Source organism: Mesoplodon densirostris, chromosome 14, assembly GCF_025265405.1.
Source record: "Mesoplodon densirostris isolate mMesDen1 chromosome 14, mMesDen1 primary haplotype, whole genome shotgun sequence".
NCBI lineage: Eukaryota > Metazoa > Chordata > Mammalia > Artiodactyla > Ziphiidae > Mesoplodon > Mesoplodon densirostris.
Window position 1 is genome coordinate 74,783,478 of NC_082674.1, and position 26,041 is coordinate 74,809,518.

At 36.2% G+C, this 26,041-nt stretch overlaps 1 protein-coding gene across 2 annotated transcripts in view; it reads left to right on the plus strand.

The window, feature by feature from the left end:
• The window catches only part of TMEM131 (transmembrane protein 131), a 199,288-nt gene that overhangs the window by 39,586 nt on the left and 133,661 nt on the right, over positions 1-26,041 (plus strand). For both annotated transcript variants that reach the window (XM_060116828.1, XM_060116829.1), the window contains exons 2-3: positions 13,581-13,642; positions 24,854-24,894. In XM_060116828.1, the coding sequence (XP_059972811.1) occupies positions 13,581-13,642; positions 24,854-24,894 (103 nt within the window). The remainder of the gene's footprint in view (positions 1-13,580; positions 13,643-24,853; positions 24,895-26,041) is intronic.

Sequence of the window (26,041 nt, forward strand, 5' to 3'; positions counted from 1 at the left end):
CTAATACATAGCTCTACCTTAAAAAAAAAGTTAGCATGATAAATCTTTTTCTAACCCTTTAATAATATAAAATCTATTTATGTTGTGTTTGAAGTATATGGTTGGATAATCATTTTAATCATTCTGCAGTTTCTGCCTTTTAAATGATGTGTTTAAACCATTTACATTGAAAGTGATTATTGATATGTTAGAGCTTAATTCTCCATTATATTATTTGTTTTCTGTTTGTTTCTTCTTTTTCTTGTTTCTGTATCTCATTTTTCTTATCTTTCTGTGAGTTACTTCAACGTTTTTTAGGATTCATATTGTTTAGTTTATATTGCTTTGTGTATTTCTTAAGTGGTTGCTTTATACATCACAGTATATATATAACAACATAGCCTCCTGATATCAGTGTTTTACAGCTTTGACTACAGTGTTAAAACCTTGATTTCATTGAGATTCCATGGCCCTTACCACTTTTAAAAATATAATTTCCTGAAGTATTTCTTCTCCATACATTGTGCTCAACTGATGTCATTATAATTTTGTTTCAGCCATCAAGTATGATTTAAGAAACTCATGAGGAAGAATAGTCTATTATGTTTACCCCTGTTTTTTTTAATCATTTTCTTTATTCTTGTTTCCTTTATGAAATTCCAAGCCCTCTTTATCACTTTCTTTTTTTGGGGGGAGGGACTTCCCTGTGTTTTTACTTCTGTACCAGTATCTTTTAAAGAGTAAAAGTTTTCAAAAATTTTAATCAAACTCAACTTACCTTTTTTTTTTAATAGTTCATTTTTTCTTTTTTCTTTTTTTTATTTTTTGTATCCTATGTAAGAAATCTTTGCCAAACCCAGGGTCACTATCTTTCTCCTATGTTGATGTCTAGGAGTTTTAGCTCTTACATTAAGTTATGTCAGTAATTTCAAGTTGATTTTTGTAAGTGCTGAGGCATCTACGTTCTTTCTTTTTTTTCTCTCTCTCCTTTCCCACATGACTGACCAGTTGTACCAGCATTACATATTGAAAAGATCGTTTTTCCCCTGATTGAATTGCCTTGGTACCTTCGTCATAATCTATTGGCCATATATGTGGGAGTCTATATCTGGAGTATCTATTCTATTCCATTATATATTGTTTTTGTGTCAATACTATGCTGACTTGATTACTGTGGCTTTATTTTAAGTCTTAAATTCAGGCAACGTTAGGTTTTTCCAATGTTTATGTTTTTTAAAATTATTTTTACTATTTTGGGTCCTTTGCTTTTCATATACGTTTTAGAATCATCTTGTAAATTCCTACAAAAAAGCCTACTGAGATTTTGATTAGAATTGCATTGAATGTCTAGATCAGTTTGAGGAGAATTGCTCTCTTAACAATATTGAGTCTTTTGATTCACAAACACGGTATATCTTCCTATTTATTTAGGTGTTCTTTAATTTCTCCCAGCCGTGTTTTGTCAGATATATCCCTTAGGATATCATATGTTTTGATGCTATTGTAAATGGTTTTTAATTTTTGTTTCCATTTGTTCCTTGCCAATATTAGAAATACATTTGATTTTTTATATTGCCCTTGCATGCTGCCACTTTGCTAATCTTGCTTATTCTGCTACAATTTTTGTAGATTTCTTAGGATTTTCTACATTGAAGTGGATGGTATCTGTGTGTAAAGACAATTTTATTTTCTCTTTTCCAATCTGTATGCTTTTACCTCTGTTTCTTGCCTTCTTGTATCGGGACTTCAGATATGATGTTGAATAGTAGTAAGAGGAAATATCCCTTACTTTGTTCCGATCTTAGAGGGAAAGTATTTTGTCCTTCACCATTTAGTATGATGTTAAGCTGTGTCTTTTGTAAATGGCTTTTAAGGAAGTTCCTTTTGTGCTTACTTTCCCAAGATCTTTTTGTCATGGAGGGATGATGAGTTTTGTCAAATGCTTTTCCTGCATCTTTTCAGATGATGATGATGATGATGATGATGATTATTTTGTTGTTGTTTTTAATGTTTGGTGGAGATTTTTTTGTTTGTGTTTTTAGTTTTATATGTTGGGTTGCTTTTTTTTGAATGTTAAACAAATATTGCATTTCTTGGATAAACCCTATATGATGATGATGTATTTATCCTTTTTATACATTAATGGGTTATATTAGCTGAAATTTTAATGAGAATTTCTGCATCTATAATAATGAAGAATGTTGGTCTGTAGTTTCTCTTTTCTTTTAATGTCTTTGTTATTGGTATCAGAGTAATGCTGGCTTCATAAAATGAGTTGGGAAGTTTTTCCTCTTCTATGTTCTGAGAGAGTTTGTGTTGAATTGGTTTTTTTTTTCTTCCTTAAATGTTTGGGAAAATTCATCAATCTATGGGGGGTGGGCCTACAGTTTTCTTTGTAAGACTTTTAGCTATGAAATAACTTCTTTAATATATATATAGGGCTATTCAAGTTAACTTTTTTTTTGGACTGATATTTGGCATTTTGAGTCTTTGAAGGAATTTATCCATATCATAATCTGAATTGTTGACTATACTGACAGAATTTTTAATGATATTCCTTTACTGGACTTATGTCTATAGGAAGTGTAGTCGTGTCCAGTCTCTCATTTCTTACGTTTCTAATATGTGACTTCACTTTACTGACAGGTCTGGCTAGAAATTTATCAACTTTATTCATCTTCTCAAACAAAAAGCTTTTGATTTCTTTGATTTTTCCCTATTTTCTGCTATTTTGTCAGTTTACATTTCCTTTATTTTAGGTTTAATTTGCTGTTCATTTTCTAATTGCTTATATTGGTCACTTCTTTGAGCATGTGGGATAAAAACTACATTAATAAGATATGGATGATTCTTACCTAATATTTAGAATATGATGTTACGTATTGTATACATATATGCAGTGCAGATATTACATATGTACACCATACATCTCATAATATATGATTGTATATTGGACATACAAGGTAAAATCCCTGCACAATAATTGAATTGGCATATCATTTTAACTGACAGTTTTAAGATGGCTATAATACCACTGTAGTCATAGACACTTCAGCAGTTTATCATTTTTGTCACAGTTAATCTGTGACAGCAGGTGGGATACTAAACACCTCTACAACCAGTATTTCCAACTTGGCATAATTAGGTAAGGAGATTTACTATAGCTCAGTATGTGGTCTTTTTAAAGACTGAGTGTGTTTAAACATTCAAATTTTTGTAAGTCTTGTGTAAATGATTTTATTTTTTGGTAAACTTTTTATTTGGAATATTTTCAAACTTTCAGGAAATTTCTAAGAATCAAAACAAAATAAAAAACACATACCTTCACCCAGCTTCACCTCTTGTTGACAATTTACCCCATTTGCTTTAGCAACTGCTCTGTATTCTCTCCTCCCACACACATGTGCACACTAAAGAGTGAATTTCTATACATGAAACAACTGTGAAGCTTAAAGCTCTTCTGGAGTAGGTATCACCTTTTGTCCCATGGCTCCATAGTATTTAACATGCCATACAGGCAACCTTTTTTTTTTTTTTTTTTTTTTCTTTTTGCGGTATGCGGGCCTCTCACTGTTGTGGCCTCTCCCGTTGCGGAGCACAGGCTCCGGACGCGCAGGCCCAGCGGCCATGGCTCACGGGCCCAGCCGCTCCGCGGCATATGGGATCCTCCCAGACCGGGGCACGAACCCGTATCCCCTGCATCGGCAGGCGGACTCTCAACCACTGCGCCACCAGGGAGGCCCCCAGGCAACCTTTTAAGAAAAAATTTAGGGAATAGAACACAAAATCATGCAATATCTTTTTGTTTTTGTTGAATTTTAAAATACTGAGATATAATTCCCATATCACAAATTCACCCTTTTAAAGTGTGCAGTTGAGTGGTTCTTTTAGTGTGTTCACATTTTAGTATGTTCACAATCTAATTACAAAATATTTTCAGCACCCCCAAAAGAAACCTCATACATATTAGAGTCACATCCCATTTCCTCCCAGCCCCTAGCAACTGTTAATCTACTTTTATTTCTGTGGATTTTCCAATCTGAACATTTCATATAAATAGAATCATAAAATATGAGTCTTTAGTATCTGGCTTAGTTCACTTAGCATTATTTTTCAAGGTTCATCCGTGTTGTAGCATGTCTCAGTAATTCATTCTTTTTTTTGTGGCTGAGAAATATTCCATCATATGGATTCATCACATTTTGTTTATCATTCATCAGTCAGTGGACACTTGGGTTGTTTCTACTTTTTGGCTGTTATGAATAGAGCTGCTATGATATTTATGTAGAAGTTTTTGTACTCAGGTTTTCAGTTCTCTTGTTTATATATATGAGTAGAATTGCTATGTCTTTGGTAACTCTATATTTACCTTTTTGAATAACTGCCAAACTGTTTTCCAAAGTGGCTACTCCATTTTTTTTTTTTTTTTTTTTTTTTTTTTGCGGTACGCGGGTCTCTCACTGTTGTGGCCTCTCCCGTTGCGGAGCACAGGCTCCGGACGCGCAGGCTCAGCGGCCATGGCTCATGGGCCCAGCCGCTCCGCGGCACGTGGGATCCTCCCGGACCGGGGCACGAACCCGTGTCCCCTGCATCGGCAGGCGGACTCCCAACCACTGCGCCACCAGGGAAGCCCCATGGCTACTCCATTTTCTACTCCCACCAGCAACTTATGGCTTTCCAGTTTCTCCACATCCTCACCAATACTCATTATTTGTCATTTTGATTATTGCCATCCTAGTATGTGTGAAGTGGTATCTTGTTTTGGTTTCAATTTGTATTTCCCTGAGGACTGATTTTGAGCATCATTTCATGTGTTTATTGGTTATTTGTATTCTCTTCTTTTAGAGAAATGTTTATTCAGATCCCTTGTCCATTTTTTAAATTGGAATATTTGTCTTTTGGGGAGATGAGTTCTATATATTCTATGTACCTAACCCTTAACAGATAAATAATTTGCAAGAATCTTCTATTCTCTGGGTCATCTTTTCACTTTCTTGATAGTGCCCTTTGAAGCACAGGAATTTTAATTCTGATGAAGTCCAATTTATGTGTTTTTCTTTGCTCGCTTAGCTTTCCTAGCTTAGAAACATTGCCTAATCCAAGGTTATAAAGATTTACCCATGTTATCGTCTAAGAGTTTTATAGCTTTAGCTTTTACACCAAAGTCTTTTCTCCATTTTTGAGTTAATTTTTACATACAGTGTGGATTAGGGTCCAGCTTCATTCTTTTGGATGCAGATATCCAGTTGCCCAACACTACTTGTTGAAAAGACTATCCTTTCTTCTTTCTTCCATAAAAGAATTGATCATAAATGTGAGGGTTTCTTTCTGGATTCTCAATTCTGTCCTATTGATCTACACATTTATCTTTATTCCTAGTACCATGCTGTCTTGATTAGTGTAGCTTTGTAATAAATTTTGAAATCAGGAAGTGTGAGTCCCCTACTGAGTTCTTTTTTGTCAAGATTGTTTTGGCTATTACAGGTTTCTCGCATTTTCTTAAGTGTTTTAAGATCAATTTGGAAAAAAAACAAGGTGGGATTTTGATAATGATTGCATTGAATCTAAGATCAATTTGGGGAGTATTACAATCTTTATTTTACATTGTTAAGTATTCCAACCTATGTCTTTCCATTTCTTTAGATCTTTCATTTGTTTCACTGAAGCTTTGTAGTGTAAAAAGTATATTAGTCTTACACTTGGTCATGGTGTTTAAGCCTCTTTATATGTTGCTGGATGTGTATTTTTTATTTTGTTGAGGATTTGATATCCATATGCATAAGGGATATTGAGCTGTAGGTTCCTTTCTTGTGATAACTTTATCTGATCCTGGTATCATAGAATAAGCCTCATAGAATAAGTTGGGGAGTGTTTTCTCCTCTGTTTTATTTTGGAAAAGTTTGTGAAGCATTGGTGTTAATTCTTCTTTAAACGTTTCGTAGAATTCACCAGTGAAACCATCTATCCCTAGGCTTTTCTTGGTAGGAAGATTTTTGATTACTATTTCAGTCTCTTGTTATAGGTCCATTCAGATTTATTCTTGAGCTAATTTCAGTTATTTGTGTTTTTCTAGGTATTTGTCCATTCATCTAATTTGTTGGTGTACAGTTGTTCCTAGTTATTCTCTTATCATCCCTTTATTTCTATAAGCTTGGTAGGTCCTTTTTATTTCTAAGTCAATAGTAATGTTCCCTGTTTCATTTATGGGTTTTTTCTTGGTCAGCCTAACTAAAGATTTGTCATTTTTGTTAATCTTTTCAAAGAACCAAGTTTTTGTTTCACTGATTTCTCTGTTTTTTGTTATTCTCAATTTTATTGGTGTCCACTCTAACATTATTTCCGTTTTTCTACTTGTTTTGGGTTTAGTTTCCTCTTCTTTTCTCCTATTTTGTGAGAGTTTTTACCATGACTGGGTGTTGGCTTTTGTTAAATACCTTTTCTGATTCCATTTATATGACCAAGTAATTTCTCTTCTGCAGCCTGTTGATAGTGGTGAATTATATTGATTGATATTTAAATTTTGAACCAGTCTTGCACAACTTGAATAAATCCCACTTGGTCATGGTGTGTAATTTTTTATACATTGCTGGATTCAATATATTAAACTTTTTTTTTTTTTTTTTTTTTTTTTTTTTGCGGTACAGGGGCCTCACACTGTTGTGGCCTCTCCTGTTGCTGAGCACAGGCTCCGGACGCGCAGGCTCAGCAGCCATAGCTCACGGGCCCAGCCGCTCTGCGGCATGTGGGATCTTCCCAGACTGGGGCATGAACCCGTGTCCCCTGCATCGGCAGGCGGACTCTCAACCACTGCGCCACCAGGGAAGCCCTATTAAAATTTTTTTTGCACATTTTTTTGGGTCTAAGTTAATGAGATATATTCTGTAGTTTTTTAAATAGTCTGTGTGATTTTTTTTTTTGAAAAAAATTCAGTAGCATATGTATGTAACATAAAGTTTACCACTGGGCTTCCCTGGTGGCACAGTGGTTGAGAGTCTGCCTGCCGATGCAGGGGACCACGGGTTCATGCCCCGGTCCGGGAAGATCCCACATGCCACCGAGCGGCTAGGCCTGTGAGTAGCATTAATTACATTCACAGTGATGTGCCACCATCATCATCTATTTCCAAAACTTTTTCATCACCCCAGAGTCTCAGTAATCATTAAGCAGTAAGTCCCACTCCCCCTCGCTCTAGTGCCTTGTAACCTCTAACCTACTTTCTGACTCACTGAATTTACCTATTCTAGACATTTCATGTAAGTGGAATCACAATATTAGTCCTTTGTTGTCTGACTTATTTCACTCAACATGTTTACAAGGTCCATGCGTGTTGTAGCATGTGTCAGAACTTCATTCCTTTTTATGGCTGAATAATATTCTGCTGTATTTATTTATACACCACATTTTATTGCTCCATTCATCTGTTGAGAGACAGTTTATCATACAGATCCTGTTGTGGGCTATGGTTCCAATAAACAGCTTAATTTTCAGAGCCCTGGTGGTGGATTTTGGTCTGCTTGTTTTGTTTGTTTGTTTTGGCCACATTGCGTGGCATGCGGGATCTTAGTTCCCCGACCAGGGATTGAATCCACACCCCGTGCAGTGGAAGTGCAGATACTTAACCACTGGACCTTCAGGGAAGTCCTTGGTCTGCTTGTTTTGTGTGGTGCCTCCGGTGCTCCCACTGACCTTGGCTTGTGCTAGGGATGAGGGAGCACAGTAGGGTGAGCTTCAGTGTATTAGTGATTTTCTGTTGCTTGTTTAGAGTAATTGGTGGTTCTCAGCCATTCATTTTGTAACAAGTTTGCTGATGTTTTTATATAAATTAAGCACTTTAGGATAAAATAAAAATTATGGTATTTTATCATAAGTTATAACATTAATTTTGAAAAACATTTGTGACTCACCATTTTAGATGTGTGATGTATGTCCAACACATCTGAGTCATGTAAAACTATATTTTGAGTTTTAGTAAACAACATGGACACAGCCTTTCTTTAGGAAGTTGGTAATACTGAGTGGTCTTGATAAAATTGGAATTTGACTTATGAATTCCTTTGCACTTTTAATGTGGGAAGAAGATAACAAAGTAGGTGTATATTACTTCTTTCAGATAAGAAAATTAATGAGGAAAGAAACAAGGTTCCAGTCATAAAGTATCTTTATGGATAGAAGGGACCCATACAAACCTAGTCCAGAATGTTTAAAAATATTTGTTACTGAGCCTTTTGTTGAAATAAAATCCTGAACAAGTGTAACTATAAAAGAGACATTAATATCATTAACAATAATTAATTCTGAGATAGTAATGCCATTATTTTAACCAATATTTATTTTCTTCCATTTTCCAGACTCTGTGCTAGATGACAAGCAAACCAGAAACTGTTTACAGGTTGTGATAAGAGTTAAAATAGGGCATGGATAGAGGGGACAGGGAGTGGCTTGGAGCAGTCACTGGGGGTCCCCTCTGAGGGTACTCTTGAGGCTGAGACTTGAAGGGGGAGACACCAACCACGAGAAGAGGTTCCAGGCAGGGTGGCTGTTTGACGCAGGATTTGGGAGTCCTTTCAAGTCCTGCCTGTGTGCCTCTTTCTTCTCTTGATTTTTAAAAAAATCATGGATTTCACTAGTCCAGCCTCCTCCCCTCATGTGAGGAGACTGAGAAGGCCAGAAAGTAAAGACTTGATGGTGACAGCCTAGGATCCTGATGCCCAGTACACACCCCTGCGCCCCCATACACACGCCCAAATGACATGTATTCCTACTAACTATTTACAACATTCATTGTTTTCATGAATTATTATAAAAGATGTCTGAAAACAAGCATTGTATCTAGTCATCATTTGCAGTGTTCAGAAAAAAGAATCTCTACCTAAAAGAAAAAAAACCCTAATTATAGTAGAGAAAGATTTGCCCTTAAAGTGAAGATATTTTTGTCTTATAAATGTCATTCTTATAAATGTCATTCTTTTAAATGACATTTAAATGTCATTTAAATGAGATAGGGAAGTAAACTCAATTTCTGATCTTCTGTTTTGAAAGTAAGTGATAAATAACTGACACAGTGAGATTTTTCCGCTGAAAATAAATGTCTTTGTTACTCTCAGACATCATGGTGATGTGGGTGAATATGAGGCGCTTAAAGTAGGTCTTACCGAGCCCAGCTGCACAGAGTAAATGCCCATAGAATCATAAAAGCCAGAACTGAAACCTCTTGTGTTTATAAGTCCTCCTTTCCTCCCTTGTTATTGGAAATACATGGCTGACTTTTAAAATTAGGTTTTTGCTTAAAGGTCCTGGTGGTTGTGAGCATTAGTGTCACTTTACTTTGAAAGTAAATAGTGATGGGTTTAGAAGCATAGGTTCTGGGGTCCCATTGCTGAAATTTATGGCCCCTCTCTAGCCACTTTCTTGCTGAGTGACTTCGAGCCTAACCTCGCCGTGCCTGCTTATCTTCAAATGGAATCCATAAAGTCTATGTCATAGGATTAGTTTGAAGTTTAATAACACAGTGATTGATAATTATTAGATGGTATTCTTATTTCTGATACATCAGATTGCTGCTTTAACTGGGGAACATTGAGACAGTTTGGGATTCCTTTAGAGTGTAAAATAAGGGACAAAAATTCTTGGGAGAGGAAGTAGCTGTCAGTTGTGGTTTCAAATCTAGAGATATGGAGATGTGTGAACTTGACCTGCTTTTGTTACTTTTTGTAATGTATAGCTTAATAACTGTTGACACATTAAATGATTAAGTACATATTCTGTTTTTCTAGGCATATAATTTGAAGTTACTATGATTGATCATTTAAAGCAAAATACTCTAATTTGTTTTATGCCAGAGTTGAATCCTATTCATTTCTACATATTTTAAGGAAAGCTGTTGACGTATAGCACAATATTTCCCTTTCAGGACTTTATAAAATAGCTGCCGCTCTTAATTTTTTTCAACTAAGGTAATCATGTTTTTGGGTTTTTTTTAAAGCTCCTAATTAAAAATACAATACACCCAAATTATATTACTGCTTTTCTTTCTTTAGTAAAGTTCTCATCAGTTAGATAAAGGTCTGATCTAGCTTGATGGTGGGAACTTACGTGATGGTCATTATATCATAACTCGATTTGCAGGCACCAGATATAGCATATTTCTGTTACTTTTTTTGGTCTGTTTTCTCTGCTAACTAGATGGAAAGCGTCTAACTAGGAGCTAGACTTTTTGTACATTGTGAGCATCTGACTGTTCAGTTAATTCTTGTTCATTGTGTTCTTACATCAGTAAATCTGTATTCAACAGGAGTATAACAAAACGGTTTTCTGGATCATCTAAAATTTCACTTTATGTTAAAAGGGTGGGGGAGGGGATGAGAAATGGGATGGGTGAGCTGGGCAGAGCCTTTTACATTCACAGTTCTTTTTTCTTAATGGTTTATCACTTTATTTGGAGACATTTTTGTGTACTCCACATGTACTCTATGTCAGTAATTCCGTTGGAGCCATTAGCTCTGATCTCACTTTTGAAAGGCAGCTACAAGCTAAGACTAGAGGTAACCAGAAAGAGTTCGTTTGTATCAATGTGTGCAAATACCAGTACTTACACCTGAGCAGAAAGGTGGGATTTCATTCACGCACTCAGTGTTACTGAATGTTCTGTATATACGAAGAACTGGTGGGGAATGAGCAGGGTAGAGCAAGTTGGAGCTGTGGTTGAAGAGAAACACAAGAAATGGAGGACAGGGCTTTCCCAAAATAAAATCAGGGTGTGATTAAGAGAATAAGAGGAAATCGATGCTCAGCAGGCAGGAAAGACACCATGCTAGTAGGTGAAGTGATCTCATTAGCTGGCATCTCATCTGCTGCGTGACTTTCAGCTTTGGTCATACTGAAAAAGCCAGGTACATGGGATTAGACAGTAGGCTTCTTCGTGGACTACCCAAAGACCAACAAAAAGGAGCCAGTGAGGGTCATGTTAAGCCAAGTGAAGCACCATGGTTTCATGCATTTTAAAAAATAAGCTTTTCATTTTAGAACAGTTTCAGATTTATATAAAAATTCTAAATATAGTACAGAGTTCCCATATTATATCCCCCTCCCAGTTTGCCCAATTATTAACATCTCACATTAATATGGTACTTTTTTGCAATTAATGAACCAGTATTAGTATATTATTATTAAGTACAGTTTATATTTTATTCAGGTTTCCTTAGTTTTTACCTGATTTCCTTTTTCTTTTTTAGAATCCCATCCAAAATAGCATATTACATTTAGTAGTCATGTCTCCTTAGACTTCTCTGGTCTGTGACAGTTTCTCAAACTTTTCTGGTTCTTGATGACCTTGACAGTTTTCAGGCATGTACTGGTCAGGTGTCTTGTAGAATGTCCCTCAGTTGGGATTTGTCTGATGTTTTTCTCATGATGAGTCTGGAGTTATGTGATTTGGGGAGGAAGACCACAGAGATAAAGTGCCATTTTTGTTATGACCTATCAAGGGTACTGTCCACATGACCTTTCCCTGTGGATATTGACCTTGATCATCTGACTGAGGTAACGTTGGTCAGGTTTCTCCATTGTAAAGTTACTCTTTTTTTCCTCTTTTCCATACTGTTTTCTTTAGGAGTCACTATATGCATCCCATGCTTAAGGAATGGGGAGCTATGTTCCACCTTCTAAGTGGAAGAGTTTCTATATAAATTGTTTAGAATTCTTCTGCCTGAAAGTTTTGTCTCTTCTCCCCCATGTTTATTTATTCATTCATTTATTTATACCAGTATGGACTCAGATATTTATTTGATACTTCGGGTTTTAATCCAGTACTGCTTGACTTACGTTATTGCCCAAGTTGTTCCAGCTTTGGCCATTTGGGAACACTTACTGTTAACTCTTACATCTGTTTGACATATTCCCATCAATGTAAGCCTTTTTTTTTTTTTTTTTTTAAGCACTTTCTGGCACAAGTTGCTCCCATTTCATCTTGTGTATTTCCTGCCCCAGTCCTAGATTCAGCCATTTCTCCAAGAAGCCCCAGTTCCTTTTATTGGGGAATGGTAGTAGAACCCAAGATCTAGGTGCTAGATGTGCTTTTTGCTACTGGCTTGTAATCCATGTGTGTATACTAACCTGTGTACATGCACATCTGTAAATATTTTTATATGCAACCATCTGTATCTCTATTAAGCTCAACATGAGTTTGTACTGATGTTGCCAACTCTAATCCATTACCACATAGATTGTTCTAGCCTCCTTCCCTTGTTTTTGTGTAAACTCTTATTCTGACAGTGAGAAATCTCTCACCATCCACCATCCATATATTTAGTTTTTCAATTCCAGTGTACATGTATAGCAGCGTCAGGATGGTTAACCCAAACCCCTGTGGAAAATAACTTTATTAACTAGAGATAGTGCTTATGTACAGTTTCTGTTGCCTTTAGTCTTACAGATTCCACTCATTTCCAAATTACTTAGGTCAGCACCTTTCCCCCCTCCACCCTACTTCAGGGAGATGGTTTCATACCTTTGCTATGTAGTTAAATTGTTTTGTCATATTCTGTAGTCTATCTTGGGATTCCTGATCTCCTAAACGATTTTTTTTAAATTGTATACAATAGGTTCACGCTTTGTGCTGTGAAGTTCTGCTTTTGACAAATGCATAGAGTTAATTGCATCTACCATTACAGTATCATACAGAAGAGTTTCACTGCTTTGAAAAATTCCCCATGCTTTACTTATTCCACCCTTCCTTTCTCTCTCCAAACCCCTAGCAACCACTGATCTTTTTACCATCTCTATAGTATTGCCTTTTCCAGAATGGCATATACTTGAAATCATAGAGCATGTAGCCCTTTCTTTTACTTTTTATCACTAATATTCCACTGTATGGTTAATCTACTTTTGTCTCTTTATTCAGCTATTGAAGGACATCTTGATTGTGTCCAGTTTTTGATCATTATGAAAAAAAAAGCTGCTATAAGGAAATGCTTGCAGATTTTTGTGTGGGCATAAATTTCCAAATCAGTTGGGTAAATATTTAGGAGCACAATTGCTGGATTGTATGGCAAACGTACGTTAGCTTTTTAAATACCCTGTCTTTGCATTGTACTCAGTTTCTTGGAATGGAATAATCTCCTTTTGCCATTCTCCTTGCCCACTCCCCCACCAAGTGAGTTTTGACCATTGATCCCAGGTCCTGTCATCACTACAAATGAGCAAATGATATAGAACTTCAGCTTACCATTTTGGGGGGAAATAAAATCCTCTAGTGATGTTTCCTATGTGTTTATGTTATTTTCAGTTAATCTATCAGTGAAAATAATCAGCTGCATCTAGTTGAATTTTACTGTTTTGTGCTTTCTGGCAGTATAGCAGGAGTAAATATTTTGTGAGTGGCTTACATAGCCTGTAGGTTGTTAAAAATACTTTCAATTGGGTTGTATTGTTTTGGTTTCATAGTTACTAAAATCCTGAAGAACGAGTCAGATTTTTCTCTTCAGCCATCACCATCAAGCAGTATATTTTCAAAATATTAAGTTGTAGTAATTAACTTTAAAAGATTTTATTTAAATGAAATTTATGTTCCCATTAAGTGATAATATGTTTTGTTTCCTTCACAGCATTTATTCAGTCGGAGAGCATAATAGAAGTACTGCGTTTTGATGATGGAGGGCTTCTACAGGTAATTTTATTTTAAGCTTGAAGAATTATCTCAGTGTCAAGAAGCCTTGAATAACATCTGATTATTATTTTTCTTTTAAACCGTAACTGGTTCATATGAAATATATTTTATGAGCTTCATATGCAGACAGGGCAGTAGAGTCATTGGTAATAATAAATACCTCCTTAGCTGTATGGATTACCTTTTAAATAAAATATTTCTGGGGGATGTTGAGAGGTTAGGTGGGGAGAGTCAGATCAGGAGCAGTGGAATTGGTGGTAAGCTCTATTAGTATGGAGCCAGTGAGTGAAACGCTGAATTCGGATGTTGGACCTCAAAATATTTATCTGGAAGAGAACTTCTCCAGAGGATATAAGTTCTGCAGATTTACATCTATATCATCCTTCCACTAGCCATTCTAAGCCATGTCTTTATATATATATTATACATAAAATTAGAAGGTGTAATCTGATAAAAATCCTATTCTGCCTTTCAGACGTAGCTCACATATCACCGTGAAGCCTATTTTAGTCTTCTCAGCTAAAAAGCAGTTCTAGAATTTCAGAGCTGAAAGAGACAGTAAAAGCCATCTTAACCAACCCTGATTTTTGTGGCTGATTTTCTCCTTCCAAACTTTTTTCATATTCTATGCCTGTCTTACAGTACTCACCACCTTTGTAATAATAACATGTGTTTTTAAATACCATGTTATTTGATAACATGGCTGATAATTTTTTTATTCATGTTATATTCAGGGGAAACCAAGGTTTAGATTAAGAAAGCTGCCCACGATCCCCTGACTTTGCAGTAATGGCATGGGTATTAGAATTCTGGTCTTCTCACTCCAGGTGTGATTGTTAGTCTCTTTATTACATGATGCTGCCTATGATGTATTTGTTTACTTACTTATAACTAAATATGACTTAAATAGTTCTCCTATAGCTTATAATAAAGGCAGGAAAGTGAAAATTAAAGTTAGATCAAGGCAATAGAGAAATAATTCTGCTAGGGACTTGGAATAAGATTTGCGTTTTAGCATAAATTTAGATTTCAGACACTAAGCCAAACAAAGTAAGCAAGGAAAAAAGTGATGGGTTGTAAGGTTCTTTTTCTCTGACAATGAAGCAAATAAATGTTTCGGATGAAAACTTTTTCCCTGTTTCTAAATTTTTAAATAAATTTATTATTCTACTTTTACATAAGAGATGTTGAGAAACGCAGCAGGCAGTGGCTGCGTGGTACTTGCAGAAAGTCTTTGTATGGCTTTTTATATTTTAAAAGTGAATAACAACTGAAGATATATAATGATCTCTAGTTTTGTAAAGCCACCTTGCTAGAAAATGATCTTAGTCTCTTATTCTAGTTCTTTAATCTGTTGCAAGATGAGAACTTGGAGAACCTATAGAAATCACTGTTTTAAACATCTCCCTTTTGGTGATTTGCAGGATCTAGAGAGCAGGCAACTCAGGACTGAATTTCTAAAAAATTCTCTGAGTGTAGTTATCCTTTACTGACTGAAAAAGGATTTATTATGTCCTTCAGGAACTAGACATCTAGGTTGCAAGTTGATAATCCATTTTGAAAATTCTGAAGCTTGACGTGTTTTTGCTGGGGGAGGCTGTCAATTCACGTCTAAAAGGACTTGGGTGTGGAAGAGCTCGTCAGCTGGGATGTCATTTGCTCATCCTCTTTGGATCTGCTGAAATGCTTGGACCAGAGCTTGGGGGAGGCCTCAGAGTTTTATAGCTAAGGTAATTTTAGACTGGAGTGTTAAGGGCAGGTATTACCACTGGTTACCTCAGCCACAGTGAAACCTCACTAAGCCTCCTGCAGAATGCCTAATGTTGAGATGCTGTATATAGTGGATTATATATCTGCAAGTAACAGAACATAAGACCCCTCTGAATAGAAATTTATAAAAATCATTCATTTTAATGTTGAAGAATGTTTCCTAGGAACAACTGTTTTAATTTTGACATAATGTCATTCTTTCTGGCGATAATTTGCCAATAAGTTCAGCTATTTCTTAAACAGCTCCTGGTTTCTTGTGATTAGAAGAGAAGTATGTTAATGTAGCATTTCTGTGGCAGAATATTTATTGGGTTTCTCCAAATTAAATTAAAGCTAAAGCAGGAAGAGAGTCAAAGCAACAACCTTGTTTTACATTATTTAAAATTAGAATTTTGCTTGAGAGCATTCGTTCCCAGATTGTGGAATTTATGTTACATTCATGTGGCTTGGCTCATGGTGATTTTTTTAAGTCCTAAAAATTAATTGATGGTAAGTCAGTAAAAATTGTAAGAACATTAAAAATTTGCTAGAAAGTTTGGACTTGATTTCCTATTTTATTTTTAAAGAAAAGGAAAACGAGGCTCATAGAATATTCAGTTGCTAGAGTGAGAATCCAGCATCCAGTAAGTACTCAGCTTCCTGGTTCCAGAGCTCTTTCCACAGTATGATGCATGTGCATTTCTTTCCAGTGCATTCCATGCGTTATCACTAGTAATGTTAGGATATGATTAGAAATCGTAGCAATCCTCTTAGCCCATGTTTTCTTTAGTTGGTATTTTGACCATTGTAATTCCTGCTTGGCAAGGCTACTAAGATTTGGTATATAGAACGTAGGAAGCTGAATCAGTTCTTAAGGTGAGCAGACACTGAGGATTCTGCCTCAGGATCTTGCTGAGAACTCCAGCTGACACATATAATAAAGGATATCTATTAAGGAGGAGGAGTGTGGAAAAAACTATGGTAAACAACATACTTAACAGTGAAATGCTGTACGTTTTATCTCTGAGATGAAGAATGGATCAAACAAAGATGCCCACTAAATACCACTTATATTCAACATCATGCTAGTTGTAGCCAATAAAGTAAGACAAGAACAACTACTGAAACTCACGCACCTAGAGCCTGTGCTCTGCAACAAGAGAAGCCACCACGATGAGAAGCCTGTGCATCGCAACAAAGAGTGGCCCCTGCTCACCGCAGCTGGAGGGAGCCCGCACACAGCAACGAAGACCCAACGCAGCCATAAATAAATAAATAAATAAATAAATTTAAAAAATAAATAAAGACAAGAAAAAGAATTAAAAACTAAAAGGATTGGAAAGGAAGAAAAAAATGTTATGCACCTCAGATTATGATAGTTTATGGAGGTCATCCAAAGCATCTACAGATAAGTTACTAGATTCAATAAGCAATTTAGCAGGATAACAGTTGATACATAAAAAACAACTGCATTTCTATGTTTATGTTGAGCCGTATGAATTTTACCACTTCTATAGATCAGAAAAGGCAACAGAGTCTAGCCAGACTCACACATATATGGATACTTGATTTATGAATAAAGTGTCGCTGAAGAATATTGGGGAAAGCAAATACTGGGGAACAGTCAATAAAGGATGCTAGGACAAGTGAATATCTATATGGGAGAAATAAAACTTTGACCTCACACCAATAACAAAAATAGTATAACTATATTGGGACTCTGGAGTCTTTTGAAGGCTTATAGCTTCAAGCGGAAGGCTTGAGGTAAATTAAAGTAAAATATGGTCCATTTCAGCTCTTAGCCTAGAAGCAGTTACCCACCCTCACCCCCTGCCCTGTGGCAAGCAGCTCTGCATGTTCATCAAACAGCTTGCACACAGCTTGCAGAAGCCTGTGGGCAGAAAAGGATTCTGTCCTCCAAATATTGGGGATCCATACCCTGATTGCTGCTTTTGATCGCAGAGGTTTAGACAGAGAGGCAGGCGGCCATTATTGTTGCAACTCCCCCATGGTTAAAAGTTCCTCACCCTGAAGTGAACCAGAAGATTTAAAGGGCTGACAACCTTCAAAAGCCACTGCATATATGGGGGAAATTAGAAAATCACTTTGAATGTTCAGGGAGAAACCCAGGTTCATAAAACACCTGAGAAGACCTTAAGTTTACACCTCAGGCTTATCTTTGGCACAGACATAGCCTACATCATAAAACCAAAAACAATAAACAGAAGCAAACAGATAGCAAACTCTGGAAAAGGAGGAGAATCTGACACCCAGAGTTACTACATTATTAAATTCAAATATCCAGTTTTAGACAAAAAATCACAGTGTACAAAAAGAAACAAAGTATGGCTCATTCAAATGAAAAAATTAATCAACAGAAACTATCTGAAAAAGAGCTGATGGCAGTTCTACTATACAAATTTGAAGTAGCTCTACTTTAAAACAGTCACCTTAAGGATGCTCAAAGAACTAAAGGAAGATGTGAAGAAAATCAAGAAAACAATGTATGAATAAAATGGAAATATCAATAAAAAGATAGAAAACCTTGATGGGTGATGTCATCAAGATGGCAGAGTAGGCAGCCCTAGCTCTCATTCTTGTACAGAAACACTGACATAAAAGTAAATATTGGTACCAGAATACTTTGAAGAGAAATTCAGAATCCATCCAAGAAGCAGAAGTACCCCTAGAAGGGCACAAACTGAGAGCAGTCAGATTTTGCTGATAAGAGGAGTACTGACTTTTCTTTAATCTTTCATCCTTTTGTTCCTCAGAATCGAGAATTTCCACTGTCTTATCTTCAAGTTTGATAATTCTTTCTTTTGCCTGCTCAAATCTGCCTTTGAATCGTTCTAATGAATTTTTCATTTCAGTTTTTGTACAATATTTCAGTTTTGCAAGATGAATAACTTCTAGAGATTTAGTGTACAACATGACTGTAGTTATAATACTGTATTGTATACTTGAAATTTGCTAAGATAGTAGTTAATTGCTCTCACCAAGAAAAAAGTATATGAGGTGATCATTTCACAATGTATATGTATATCAAAACATCACATTGTATACCTTAAATATAAACAATTTTTATTTTCCAACTATACCTCAGTGAAGCTGGGGAAAAAAGAAATTAAAAAGAAAATTGAGCTGGAAATACAATAACTGAAGTGAAAAATTCTCGATGCTGAGGAACAGAAAGATTAAAGAAAAGTCAGTAGAGCCTAAGACCATCAGGTGAACCAACATATGCATTGTGGGAGTCCTGAAAGGTAAAAAGAGAAAGAGACAGAATACTTGAAGAAATAATGCCTGAAAATATCACAAATTAATGAAAGACATGAATATAAGCATCCAAGAAGCTCAGTGAACTCCAAGTAAGATGAACTCAGAGACTCATACTGGGACATGTTAAATCAGACCTTAAAAAGGCAAAGAAAATCTTGAAAGCAACAAGAGCAACGGGACTCATCACATAAAAAGGATCCTTGATAAGTTATTAAGAGATTTCTCATCACAAACTTTGGAGACCAGAAGGCAGTGGACCCATATATTCAAAGTATTAGAAGGAAAAAACTATCAACCAAGAATCCTATAACTGACAGAACTGTTCTTCAAAAGTGAGGGAGAAATTAAGACATTCCCAGATAAACAAAAGCTGAGGAAGCTCTTTACCATTAGACCTGCCTTGCAAGAAATGCTGAAGGGAGTCCTGCAGGTAAAAATGAGAGAACACTAGACAATAACGTAAAGCCATATGAAGAAATAAAGATCACAGTAAAAGTAAATACATGGGCAGTTTAAAACTTGGTATTATTGTAACAATGGTTTGAAACTCCACTTTTTGTTTTCTACAAGATTTGAGACTAATACATTAAAAAAATAGTCTAAAAGCAAGGATTATTGTCACTTTGGTTTGTAACTCCACATTTTGTTTTCTATATAATTTAAAGACTAATGTACTTAAAAGAATTATTAGTTTGTTTTTGGGTACAAAAAGAAGAAATTCTGTGACATTATCAACCAAAAGAAGTAGGGATGGAGCTGTAAAGAAGTACACATTGAGTGTGATTGAGTTAAATCTGATAAAAATTCAAATTAGAGTGTTATAACTTTAGGATGTTAGATTAATCCCCATGGTAACCACAAAGAAAATAATATAGGAAATACACAAAATGAATTTAAACATTTCACTACCAAAAAATCAACTAAACCAAAAGATGACAGGACTATAGGAAATGAGGGAATAAAACAGTATAAGGCATGTAGAAAACAAATAGAAAAATGACAGAATTAAGTATACTATTGAAGCTGAGCTGGTAGGAATTCAAACAAGTTTGTTGTAGATTTAAGATATAAATTATAATTTATATTATAATTTATAAGGGTAACCACTAAGAAAATAATGTAAAATATACATAAAAGGAAATGAATGGCCAACTTCAGCTTGTGTAAGCTAAAAGAAGTCAGTTTTAGGCATATACAGTCTTATCAAGGGTATGTCGGGAAGTCCCTGGCAGTTCAGTGGTTAGGGCTCCACACTTTCACTCCTGAGGGCATGGGTTCAATCCCTGGTTGGGAAACTAATATCCCGCAAGCCACAAAGCCAAAAAAAAAAAAAAAAAAAAGGATATGTCGTCATAAGTGTGTAATAATTACAGATAAGAGCACAAGATTTGAATTCTGACATACACTGTTTGATCCTGGACTGGTAAATGTAATTTGAGTGTTTCCAGTGTATTAAGAACTGCGAGGCCCACTAGAGATAGAGAGAGTTGTGGCAGTTACGCACTTTGAATTATAATGTAAGGAGATGTTATTACAAATGAAAACTAAATGACTGATATGTCTTTATAAAATTCAGGTTACAGTAGGGTTTTCAGTCTTGGCGATATTTATATTTTCGACCAGGTAATTCCTTGCTGGGAGATGAGGAAAGAAGATTGTTTTATGTGTTGTAGGGTGTTTAGCAGCATCCCTGGCCTCTACCCTCTAGATGCCAGTAGCCCTTTCAGTTGCAACCATCAAAAATGTCTCTAGACATTGCCAAATGCCCCGGAGGACAAAATTGCCCCCAATTGGAACCACTAGGTTATAGGGATAAACTTATATATTATTTTTGTGACAAGAGAATTTAATACTGTTTGAGAATATATCCCATGCTTATTTTTGCAGTCTTTTCCATTTGAGTGGAACAATAGTTCGTTTTCCTCCTTTATATCCCTTTGGGGTGCTCTCTGAGAGAGGCTGTGCTCAGACTGGTCTGGAATGTGGAGCCTAGCAGTGAGCTAGGCTGAGACTGGAGCCCTTAAATGCAACAGAAGAATGGAGTCTGACTTGTGGGTGGGAATTGTGCTTATCTTTGTAGATGCACAGTGAAAAGATCATTTGCAATATGTCAAGCGTTACCAACTTTAAGTATCTGTGATTCAGTGAAGTTTACTTTGAAATATTGTAGGTATGTCTTATATTTGATAGAAATACAGAAATACATGGCACAGGCATTTTCTAGGGCCCTGAGTACTCCTGACAGACCCTTATCTCTGAGCATAGAGTTCAAAGGTTTCTACTAATCAGATGGTGAAATAGGAAATCTCAGCCTCTTCTAGGGATTGCTTCATAGTTTGGTGAGCTGACCATCTTTTTTCATATGATTACTAGCCATTTATTTTTCTTTAAGTGATTTGCCTCCTTTTCTTTGCTTATATTTCAATCACAGTATTCTTTTCCCCAGTTTCTTTCTTTTTGCTGTTCAGTTATAAAATACTTAAATAGCAGATCTTTTCATTGTTACTAATGTAACCCTTTTTTTGCTTGATTTTTCTCTTCTTTTCTGGGGGGTGGGGTGGGAGGAGGCATTTACCTTGTTTATTTTTTGCTCATTCTTCGGCTTTCAACATTTTTGAATCATTTTGTGTTAGGTATTTACAGTCTATAGTTGGGCTTTGTTTTTTCAACATGATCCTTTTGTCTTTCTTAATAGATGAGTTTATGTCATTTAATCATGCTATATATGTGTTTAATCTATTCTACCTAATTTTTATGCTTTCCTTTTTGTTTTCTCTCAATTTCGGGGCTTAAGTTTCAGATATGTATTTAAGATATGTTTAAACCTTCATTTCTCAAATTACTTCAGAAACAAAATAGTGTCTATTGTGATCTTTCCTTTTCTCTCAATATTTAGGGTTGTGCTGAGATTTTTATTCTTATTATAGTTAAATGACTTTTCTATTTTGTAGCTTATACTTCAAAAACAACATTTACTTTCTGCTTTTCTAACCTTATTTCCACAGTTTCTTTACTGTATCTGCTTATCTTTCACAAGACAGCTTCCTCATTTGCAATTCTTCATGAGTAATCATCTTGGCCAGATTGTCTTCATGAAGATATTTTTTCCCCCTCCGGAAAGTATACATGGGTGCTACACTTCCTGAGTCTCCTTTCTGTCAGCTCCAGATGGGGACCACAGTTTAGCATGTCCTAGAATTCTTAGGTTGTACTTTTTATTGAAGTAAAAGTGACACACAGTAAACTGTCCATGTTTAAAGTGTACGATTTGAAAAGTTCGACATATTATACACCTGTGAAAGCATTACTGCAATCAAGATAATAAATATATGTATCCATGGCCCCCAAAAGTTTACTTGTGACCCTTGGTAATCCCTCTACCCTCACTCTCCATCTCTAGGCAACCACTGATTTGCTTTCTGACACCATCAGTTTATACCTTAAATTATGTTATATAAATGGAATCATATAGAATGTACTTTTTGGGAATTTGACTCAGCATGATATTTTAAGAGTTATCAATGTTGTTGCATGTATCAGTAGTTTACTCCTTTTTCCCCATTCTAATATTATTTTCTGTTCTTTTAAAAATATTTTTTCTAAAATAATAAAGAAATACTTAACAGAGAAAAAGAAAGGTTCCTAGTCTTTGAGTTTACTCTCTTTTTATTGCTGAGTAGTATTCTACTGTTCTATCCCATACCACAATTCATGTGTCACTTCATCTGTTGATGGAAATTTGGGTTGTTCCAGCACTGACCTATTACAAATAAAGCTTCCATAAACATTCATGTATAAGTCTTTGTATGTATGGACTTATGCTTTTGTTTCCCTTGGGCAAATATCTCAGAGTGGTCATATGGTGGGTGTTTTAAGTTTAACTTGTAAGAAATTGCCAAGCTTCTTCTAAAATGGGGATTCTGTTTTACATTCCCACCAGCAGTGTATGAAAGTTCCAGTTACTGCATATCCTTGCCAACCCTTAGTATCGTCAGTCTTTTCCATTTTGGACATTATTGTAGGTTGTAGTGTATCGTTGAAGTTTAAATTTACTTTCCCTTGATAACTGGTGCTGAGCATCTTCTCATGTGCTTAACTGACATTTGTAGAATTGCTCATTTTTAAAAACTGGGTGGTTTTCTTATTATTCAGATTCATAAGTTCTTCATATGTTCAAGATACAAGTCCTTCATCAAATAGGTGATTTGCAAATATTTTCTCTCAGTATGTGGTTTGCCTTCTCATTTTCATAGCAATGTCTTTTGGTGAGTGTATTTTTAAAAATTGGTTGAAGTCCAATACATCAGTTTTTTCTTTTATGACTAGTGTTTTTTTTGTCCTGTTCATGAAATCTTTGTCTGTTTGAATGTTGCAAATATAATCTATTTTTTTGTCGAAGCTTTATAATTTTAGTTTTTATGCTTACAACTATGATTTATCTAAAATTAATTTGAGTGCATGGTGTGATACAAGGGTAAGGGTTCATTTTCCCCCAAGCTTTGTCCAGTTGTTCCAGCACCATTTGTTGAAAAGATACATGTTTCTCTACTGAATTACATTGGTGCCTTTGTTGAAAATCAAGTTGACTATAAATGTGTGAGTTCGTTTCTGAGTTTTCTCCAGTTCTGTTGATCTGTTTTGTCTGTCTTTATACTGGTGCCACACTGTCTTGATTGCTATACCTTTTTTTTCTATTGTAGTAAAATATGCATAACATAAAATTACAATTTTAACCATTTTTAAGTGTACATTTCAGTGGCATTAAGTACCTTCGCATTTGTTTCTGCATCACCACCATCTAGCTCCAGACCTTTTATTTTCATCCCAAACTGAAACTGTGTGCCCATTAAACAACAGTTCCCCATTCCCCCTACTGCAGCCCCTGGCAACCAGCATTCTACTGTCTGTCTCTATGAATTTGTCTAAGTACCTCATGTAAATGGAATCATATAGTTTTTGTCCTTTTGTGACTGGCTTGTTTCATTTAGTCTAAGTGTAGACTTAGTTTTCATGGTTCATCCATGTTGTAGCATATGTCAGAATTTCCTTCCTTTTCAAGGCTGAATAATATTCTTTTGTATGTATACACCGCATTTTGTTTCTTCATTTATTCATCAGTAGGCACTTGCGTAGCTTCCATGCTTTGCAATTGTGAATAATGCTGCTGTGAACATGGATATCTAAATAACTGTTGAGTCCCTGCTCTCTGCATTCAGTTCTTTGGGGTATAAACCTAGAAGTGTGATTGCTGGATCTTCTAATCCATATCCTACACTACAGCCAAAATAATGTCTTTAACACTTAAATCGTCTAGACCATGTCTGTGTCTCTGTTTCTCTCCTACAACTTCAGTCCCCTTGTACTGCATTTAGAGTACAACACAGTCCAGACTTCTTAGCATGGCTTCTTACCAGGGCACAACATAACAGGGCACTGCCTCACCTCCAACCCCATTTCTGCTTCTCTCCCCCTTCTCTCTAAACTCCAGCCAAATAGACCTGCCGTCTGTTTCTTGAGCATCCAGGCTCTTTCCTGTACTAGGACCTTTGCACGTGCTGTTTTCTCCACCACCACAAAATCCCACCTCCAAACACAGCTCTTCTTTATCCTTTAGGTTTCAGCATAAATGTTATCTCTTCAGACAGGGCTTCCCTCATGACATATTTAAGCATGTCACCTATTTATTCTCTTTCATAACATCTTTCCAATTTTTCCAAAGTCCTTTATTCAATGTATAAACACATTTATTTAGTTTTTAAATAACTGACTCCCCCTACCCCTACCCCGCCCCATGCCTCAAGCTCCATGGTGGCAGGAACCATAGTAGACCAGCACCTGCACACAGTTGGGAAGGAGTGAACAGTGAGAGCCACGTGTAGCCTCACAAAGTAATTGGAAAGAGGACTCTTCTCATAGGCTGTATTGGTTTGGCAAGCTTCTAAAAATCAATCCTATTACTTTGCATTACTTCCATGTGTGTTTAAAATTTAATCCAAATTATTCTCTCATTTGAATTATATGGTGTGACCAATCATTTCATATGATTTAGGGAACAGGTTTAACCTGAAAGTAAGTATAAGGTCAAAGTTGAAACTGTAATCAAATATGTTGGATATTCTGTATGTCTGTAGTATAAAGATTTGGTTTCTGTGTTTTCACCAGTGTTTTCTTCCTTCACAGACTGAGACAACACTTGGACTCAGTTCATACCAACAGAAAAGGTAAGGCAGTAATAGGTATATATATATTTCTTAATATATAAAATTTTATGTATTTAGTAAGATACTGACATACTTTTAGGTCTTTCTGGGGGATTCCTGTTCTCCGTTTTCCCCATACTTTTTTTGGTGAGGAGGGAAAACAAATAGTAAATCGCATTATATCATGTATTTCAAGTATTGTGTATGGAAGACCGAGTTTAAATCTGAATTTGCATGTCATGCATTGTGTAGCATTCCTTCTGCATCACATGCAAAGGGGTTTACTTGTAGCTGAAACTCCCCTTGCTTTGGAAGAGTTTCGGCTTTATAGCTCCCAGTGACCTCTCCCGTGGTCCTCCCTGCTTTTTATGGGCTGAGCAGTGCTGCCCTCAGTTGTCATCAAGGGTCTACCTGCAGGCCCCTGGCAGAGGAGGTTACCGTATAAGGAGAGATGATTCTAATTACAGGAGACCCTAACTGGTTGTCTTGTTGACCCCCCCTTGTTTGACACATGAGGACTCTGAGATTCTTAGAACCAAGGGATGTGCTAACAAGGTTAGACTGGCAGGGTTTCGGGTAGAATTCATTATCTTCTGATCACCAGCCCCGAGTTGCATTCCCTTTGATATTCTTATATCAAATATGGAATCCTTCGGTGTTCACTGTATTTTCTCTCTTTAGCCAGAAGAGCAATATAGAGTTAGTTAAGAATTAGAGGGGAAATGCTTTGAAAGAGGCATAGGGGAGCCAGTGGAGGCACATGAAGGAAGGTAGTCGTGATGGAGCTTACTGCACAGTCCGCTCTGTGCTGGGGCTGTGGATACACTCCCTGCCTTGAGATGTCTTGAAGGACAGTAGAGACACAGCTTCTGATGAGGTTATAAAGCATATGTGTTGATGACATGACAAAGGCAATCTGCTTTCTGAAAGAAGGCAGCTCACTTGAAGAGTATATTATAATCCAATGATAGAAGCCTCGGGGCTTAGTTGTAGGGGATCAGGTACCTGAGACACACGGGTGTGCCTCACATGGTGTCTCACTTTCATCATCAAAACAGTCCACAAGGCCTAAGGCACAGCTGAGGTGAAGTTAGCCTCTGACTGCAGCTCCTGGTCTCCACTACTGGCTGCCTCTACCAGCTTCTCCTTGGGGGTACCCCCGTTTCTG